At 47.6% G+C, this 7,736-nt stretch overlaps 1 protein-coding gene across 5 annotated transcripts in view; it reads left to right on the top strand.

Moving 5' to 3' along the window:
* Positions 1-221: 221 nt before the first annotated feature.
* Map2k5 (mitogen-activated protein kinase kinase 5) overlaps positions 222-7,736 on the top strand; it is a 236,642-nt gene continuing 229,127 nt past the window's right edge. For 3 of the 5 annotated variants that reach the window (XM_016003408.3, XM_016003402.3, XM_042281084.2), the window contains exons 1-2: positions 246-1,036; positions 7,225-7,273. In XM_016003408.3, coding sequence (XP_015858894.1) covers positions 902-1,036; positions 7,225-7,273 — 184 coding nt within the window. In that variant the 5' untranslated portion in view covers positions 246-901. Of the gene's footprint in view, positions 1,037-7,224; positions 7,274-7,736 lie in introns of all 5 variants that reach the window. The other 2 variants (XM_006971444.4, XM_076576453.1) reach the window with 2 other exon arrangements.

The following is a 7,736-nucleotide window of genomic DNA, read 5'->3' as shown; positions in this document are numbered from 1 at the left end:
TCTTTTCTGAAACCACACTATGCAGGATTACGCCTTAAATTGTTTTACTGGCAGTCTCCAGGCATAGATCGGTGTCTTTCTCGGTTTTCTAGATGCCTTCACCTCTGCCTGGAGATGGGGCAGTCAGCTAGTCCTAACACGCGGTCTCTGCTCCGCCCCAACCTGCCCTCTTCCAACATGGCGCCCCAGGAGGCGGGTCCCACTCGTCGGCTCCCCGGGTTCCGGCGCCGTGAGTTTTGGTTCCGGAGTAACAGCGTTCTAGCCGTCTCCTTCCTCCTCGCACCACCACCTCCGCCGCCGGGACGCGGGCCTTCGTCGGCCGAACCCGCGCGCCCCGCACCCTCCTGTTCCGGCTGCGGCCCGGGGCCCGCCCCCTGACCTCGCGGTCCTGGGCTCTCCGCTCTGGTGGAGGGCAGGCGGCACCGGTGCTCCTCCGTAACAGCCCCGACCCAGCGCGCGGCGTCCAGACACCCTCCCCTTGCCCACCCAGCCACCTAGAAAGGCAGGACACTGGCTGATGCACTTCCCCTAAACCAGGCCGTTGCTCTGCTGTCTCCTCTTACTCACACGGACTTCAGAATGCTTGTCGGTTCTGTTTTGTCCACTTTTGTAACTCCAGGACCTTCCGCTCTCTGCTAATACCTTTTGGCCCTTCCCTCTTCCCAGTGCATCCTCCCCCAGAGACACTCAAACTCCACACGACCTGGGTCTGGTTCGCGGCCTGCCAGCTCCCTCCTGATCGCCCCTCTTCACCTCTTCCACCTTTCTGCTCCCTGTTTTTTTTTTTTTTTTTAATCACCTGTCTCTGTCCCTTCGTTCCCCTTGTCACTTCTTGGGGCTCCTCATAAACAGGGACCAGTCGGTATCCCTTGGCCCAGGATGTGAGACCCTTTAACCTGTAATGCTGTGGCTGGCCCTTGGCGCCTCCCCTGCCATGGAGAACCAAGTGCTGGTGATTCGGATCAAGATTCCAAATAGTGGCGCGGTGGACTGGACTGTGCACTCCGGGCCGCAGTTACTCTTCAGGGATGTGCTGGTGAGTGGTAATCTTAGCGGCCAAATCCCAGCTTGGGGCTCAGGGACCTGGATCTTGACCACTGGTGGCCTGAGCTGGCCCCTGGTGGGGTCATCTTACTTGTTTCAACCACGGTGTCGATTAATTGCATTCACTGAAAACTGGTAAATGTGCAGGGTACCGGGGAAATAGATGGATCCGATTGAACCCCTGCTCCCAGGAAGCTCACAGCCTGGACTGGGACTTACACCAGTGCAAGCAACTGGGATATACAAAGCTGAGTTTTAAAAACCAATTTCTTGTTTTTGTTTTTTCCTTCCTCACGTGTTTGGGAAGCATCCCTGCCCTCATTCTAGCCTTGCCACTGCAGAGTTCCTGAACTTGTGACCTGTTGGGAAAGGCAAACCAGGGCAACCTTAATTTACAATGTTTAAGCAAACCTTAGATGTCGTTGATTGAAAGATATAAACTTATAAACTTAAATATCAATAAGAAAAAATGCTGCCTGTTAAAACTGCAGCACACCATCCCATGGGGGGAAAAACCAGCTTGATTTCAGAGATGTTGAGTGTTGAGGGAAAATGTGCATCTTAGAATCAACAGGACATGCCTTGGGATACTAGCAATATATTTCACACAAAGCTGTGAAGGTTAATGGAGGTGGGCCCTTGAGCCCATATAGAGTATATATTATATAGAGTATATGTATGTATATATGTACTGAGTAAAGAGTAAAAGGACCTTCCCAGGAATTTTTGCACCTCAGGTTGAGAGTAAGTGCCCAAACCCCGGCTTCCTTATTTATTATGTGTTTGTGTGTGTGTGCATGCGTGTGGAGATCAGTGATTAAGCTCAGGTATCATTCCTCAGTTGCCATCCACCTTGTATTTTGAGACAGGGATGGCTGGCCAGAAGCCCCAGGGATCCACCTGTTTGAGCATCCCCAGTGCTGAGATTACGAGCATGCATCCCACCATGCTTAGGACACCTCTCAAGCCCCTACCACCTGGCTTTTTTACATGAGTTCTGGGGATCAGACTCAGGTCCCCATGTTTGCATGGTAAACACTTGGCCCGCTGAGCCATCTCCTTGGCCCCCAAACTTACTTACTTTTGCATAGTATAGTTTCCCCACATACTGCAGCCCATGTGCATCCTTCTAGTCATTTGATATTAACAGGGTGCATTATATTCACTTTATGCATAGAGCAATTCAGAGACAGAATTGGATGTACCAGGAAGAATGTTCTAATAGGCAGATGTGCAGTCTGACTGGGTTGCATATACATATATATGTTTACACACACACACACACACACACACACACACACACACACACACATATATGTAATCTATAATTTCATTTTGAAAACTAGATGCCAGTGACCACCCAGGCCATGCAAGCTTTCAGGTACCCAGGACAAGAGTGTGGCACCTGTAGTGAGCTGGCAGCCTCCAGTCTTTGACACCAAATGCCAGCCCTTCTCTGCATCTGGTGCTCTCCACACATCTGCCCTTTGATGATTTCCTTTCCTCATAAGCCCACACAGTCTTCATCACTGTCTTCAGCGCCATCTTGATTGGCCTGGCACCTCTGTCCTTTCTTGATGCACCCTCACGAGCGTCTTGTGTCCCAAGTCCACAGAGTTACAGTCAGTCCTCCCGGGTACCCAGGCTGGGCCTCCACGTGGCCAGCTCTCACCTGTCCTTCCTACCAGGCCTCACTTGCCGCCTGTCAATGTTGGCCAGGTGGCCACGTTGGTATTTCTATGTCCATTCCTGTGGCAAAGCTTACATTCAGTCATGATTGCTTGCCTGTCCATTCTTCTAGAAAGTCAACTTCTGGAGGAGAAAGAGAACTCTATTTTTGTTGCTTCATAGGACCCGGAAATCTGCTGATAGCAAGCTCAAAACAGGAGGAGGGGCTAGTGAGACGGCTCCGGGGTAAAAGTACATACTGAACAAGTCTGTGTTCAGTCCATGGAACCCATGGCAGAGCCAACTCCTGAAAGTGGTCTTCTGATTTCCACACATGTGGTCATGGCATGTGTGCATCCATGTTTACTGTTTACACACATGTTTATATAATAAATGAAAAATTTAAAAAAGAACAAACATCTTAAAAAAAAATAAATAAGAGCACCAACCCAGATGTGTGCAGTTATGAGCTGTGCAGATCACTGGCCCCTTTTTTTTTGAGACAGGGTGTCTGTCATGTTGCTCAGCCTGATCTCAGATTGCCTAGTTTATGAAGGATAACCTCAAACTCCTCATCCCCCTGCCTCCACTTCTTGAATGCTGGGTGAGTGGTAGGTTCTGAGTCAGGCTGTTGGACTTTACTGCCATTTGTGCCACCAGCTGGGCAAGTCACTCTCTGAGCCTCAGTTTCCCATTTCTAAACACGGACACCTGCATCGAGACTTGTGAAGATGAAGCGCATAGACAGTGCTCTGTAAATGGTGACACTGTGACGTCCAGGGCTGGGACCTGGTCCTGTGCTGCCTGAATATCCCCAGGAGATCTCCGGCTCAGGCTTATGGCCTACAGGAGACATCACACTGGTGTGCCGCCACTAGGCCTCAGAGCTGTGCGTTGGGACATTTTGCTCCTAAGAGCAGCTGGAGCACTTTTGTCAGTAAGAGCCAACAAGGAACTTAGATCTGGTTCTCGCGCACGCCTTTAATCCCAGCACTTGGGAGGCAGAGCCAGGTGGATCTCTGTGAGTTTGAGGCCAGCCTGGTCTACAGAGCGAGACCCAGGACAGGCACCAAAAACTGCAAGAGAAACCCTGTCTCAAAAAAAAAAAAAAAAAAAAAAAAAAAAGACCTGGTTCTGGGCTGTGTCCTGGAGCTGTCTCAGGGCAAGTCTGGCAGGGTGCCACCGCAGGTCCTTGTTGTCTGCTCTCCCTCTGCACCTCATCTCTTCCATCAAGAAAAGACAAACCCCCAAAGAAGTCAGCATCTCTGTGTGGTGATACTCCAATAAAATTTGCCTGAGGATCAGAGGACAGAGCCAGCCACTAGATTAAACCTAGAGGCCAGGCAGTGGTGGCACACACCTTTAATCCTAGCACTCAGGAGGCAGAGATCCGTCTGGATCTCTATGAGTTCAAGGCCACCCTGGACTACAGGAGATTAATCCAGTCTAAAAGAGAAACACAGCCAGGCAGTGATGGCACACACCTTTAATCCCAGCACTAGGAAGGTTGAAACAGGAAGAGATATGGCTGGGCAGAGAAAGGAACATAAGGTGGGAGGAGACAGGAACTCAGTCCTCTTTTCGGCTGAGGATTCTGGGACATTCAGTCAGGATTTGTGGAGTTGGCGGGGTGAGACGTGGCTGGGTCTTATTCCTTTGCTTCTCTGATCTTTCAGCTTTTACCCTGATGTCTGGCTCTGGCTTTTATTATAAGACCAGTTAGGATTTGTGCAACATCTCTGGCTTGGAACCTTAAACTTTAAGGCTGTGTGAACCTTGGATGGCCCCTTTGTCTAACCTGAGCCCTTTCTCATACTTCCCAGTGTTCGGATGAGGAAGCTATACCCTGGAAGGAGAAGGGCCTTGCAGAGCCTTAGAGCTAGTTTTTTGGCAAAACCAAACACAGAAGCCAGAGCAGGTTTTAGTCACCAAGTCAGAGTGACTGAGTATCTGAGGCCTTAGTCAGTAGCTGGAAGATTCCAGTTGCTGCTTCTCCAAATGGCTGGAGACCGTGTGCAGGTTACTCCCCTTGTCCCCTCCAGGCTTGCCTGTTGTCTGTATCTCCAGGAGCCAGAAGCAGTGTGAAGGAAGCCAAAACCAAGGGCAGAGACACTGGGCTCTGTTCTTCAGTCTCCTTTCTCCTCATCCTTGGAGGCAGTCTCCAGTTCTAGGAATTGTGTGTAGGGCTGGGTTGATTAGTGTGAGGGAGGGGATAGTCAGCCTTGGCTTTCTCTTTCTATCCTGTCTTGAAGTCCCACTTCCGGTTGTTCCCCATGTGTGATGTTTCTGTCCAAACTGAACCGGCGACTCTTCCTCCCTCTTGAGTGTCAGGTATTTTCCTTGTGACAAGATTCCTAACAGAAGCCACTTAGGGAAGAAAGGTTTTAGTTTTGCTCACAGTCTGAGGGTTTGGCAGGGAAGGCCGAGCAGGGGGAACAGGAGGCTGCTGGTCACATTGCATCCTCAGTCATGAGGCCTAGGACAAGGAGCGCTGCTCAGCCCATGTCTGTGGAGTGGTGCCATCCGTGTTTAAGGTGTGCCTTCCCACCACAGTTAACACAGTGTGGAAACTCACTCACAGACGTGCCCAGAGGTTTGTCTCTTAAGTGAGTCAGGTCCTGTCTGGTTGACAGGCAATATTAACGGTCACAGCGAACAAACACTGTTTGCTACTAACATCTTTCATTTGGCTCTTTTTGTTTCGAGAAGTGCTTGCTGTTGCCCATCTTACTTCAGAGAACAAATTATAGTCTTGCTGAAGTCAGGTAAGCCATGCTTACCTACAAAGCTCCTAGCATGCTGTAGAGACGTCTTCTGTTAGATAGTTGTCTGACTATTGAAGGAAGGAAAATCAAGAGAAATGATCACTGTCAAGATGTGTCAATTTAAAATTTCTTTTGAAGACGTCTTTTGAGACAGCAGAAATTCTCTTGGAAACAAGTACAAAATAAGCTCTTAAAGTAAACTGGAAATGAATGTAAAGCCATCAAATGTGCCCTGCTTAAAAATGGCCAATAGCAGGGCTGGGGAGTCGGTCTGGCTGTGTCCCCTGGCTGTGTGCAGACTTCTGTCCTTCCCTCTGGACTGCCTGGGTACTTAATTCTGTGGTCAGTGTATATCTGGCTCCCAGTTCAGAGATGCTTGCTACCTATGAATGTGGAGAAAGCGTTTCCTAACCCTAAAATTGGGTTCCTTACTTCCTCACAGAGTTGATGGTTCGTTTGCCATTATTCGAGCCAGGGAAAACATCACCTCTTTTTGACTGATGAATGGGGGTTATTCTACCCAGGAAGGTTGTTCTACCCGATCAGGTTTTCTGTGCACAGATTTATTTTTTGAAAAAAAAAGAAAGAAAGGAAGGAAGGAAGGAAGAAAGGGAAAAAGGAAGGAAGAGGAAAAAGAAGCGCCAAGATGATTATGCAAATTGGCACTGCAGCGAACGCTCCTGAAGAATTGCCTTTCGAAGGAAGTTGCAGCCTCCACTCTGCTAAGTGCCCTGCTTTGGAAGGGCCGTGGGCTCCCTGCTTAGAAACACTGCCAGCCGCTGCCTTTGTCAGCTGGCTGCCTGGTGCTAGTTCTGGCACAGCCTTGGCATGAGAGGGCCGTCACAGCAGAGCTTCTGGAGAGAAATGAGGTCTACAAGGCTTTTGCAGTGGGAATGGACATGATGGAGGGTCTCTCCTCCCAGAACTTAGGTGTTCTGTGCCTCTTCCATTTAGCTGCCCCTGCAGACTAATTTTTTTTTTTTTTTAGTATTTTCAACTTTAGAGACTCATTTACATATTAATAACAGTTATATACACCTTCCAGGGCTCCTTCCCCCCTAAATTAACTTGTATCCCAGAAACACTGAGTATGTTTCCATTGCTTAGGAGTAAAGGTTGATGAAAATTCTTATTGCACTTGGCTGCATAGCGTCCCAGAACTTGTTTGCTTGCGAGGAGAGCAAGGCTCTGTGTGGTCTGTAGAGCTCAGGAAGCACATTGATTGAGTGTCTACAAGGTACCATGTGTCAAGCTCATGTTTAGTACAGTATTTAGTTTTCACATTACCCTTTTGGTGTCATTGGATTCATTTTGAAAATAATCAGAATGAGGCTCAGAGTGGTTAAGTAAAAATGTTTCCCAGGTTGTACATTTAATAGTAAGGACCCAAACCTAAGGTGATCTAACTCTTAAGCCTCTTCCCCTGCCTCTGTGAGTGTGTGTGTGTGTGTGTGTGTGTGTGTGTGTGTGTGTGTGTGTGTAAGATAGCGTGATAATGTAGAGCTGTGCATTGTTGAATTGAGAATAAAAGATTGTCTTTAATACAATATGAAGGGTTTCTAACCCTTTTCTCCTTAGAATAGAGATTTAAACTTTCTGGGTAGGTGTGATTATAAGCTCATGTTTCTATAGTTTATGCTAGCATTTCAAAAATCCTTCCCAGGTTCCCCTGTTTTCTCCTGAACTTGCCACATGTTGGCAATAAAGAAGATGACTAATTGTGCTTCTTTCTTCTTTCTTTGTTTAGGATGTGATAGGCCAAGTTCTGCCTGAAGCAACAACGACAGCCTTTGAATGTGAGTCTGGCTCCTCATCCTTTCTTCTGCAGTGATATTTCACATGCTTTATGGGTTGCATTATTTTCAAAACTGACAGAAACAGATTATTTATGATCATCATATGGTACATTTAAATATTTATAAATTAATGCAAGTTTAATGATGATACTGAACCGAGTAATATTTTCTTATTTAATCATATCTTGGGTGTGCATATCTCTACAATATAGCTTTAATTACCAACATGACCTTTATCTGCTCTTCTCGTTGTTATAATAGTGCAGGGCAAAATGAAACGTGTAAACTACCTGTAGACCGATGATTGTTGATTAAGAGGTTTTAATTCTTTAGTGCTTTAGGACATAGTAGCAGAGTAAAGCTCTCACGAGCAGTGTGTGGAATGGTTCTGTTTCAGTGGGGTTTGGCCTCCCTGCTAGATGAAGACAGGGGCCACTTTGTCCTGAATCCTCCTGCTCTCCAT

This window comes from Peromyscus maniculatus, chromosome 7, assembly GCF_049852395.1.
Source record: "Peromyscus maniculatus bairdii isolate BWxNUB_F1_BW_parent chromosome 7, HU_Pman_BW_mat_3.1, whole genome shotgun sequence".
NCBI lineage: Eukaryota > Metazoa > Chordata > Mammalia > Rodentia > Cricetidae > Peromyscus > Peromyscus maniculatus.
This window is presented reverse-complemented; position numbering and strand designations above follow the sequence as displayed.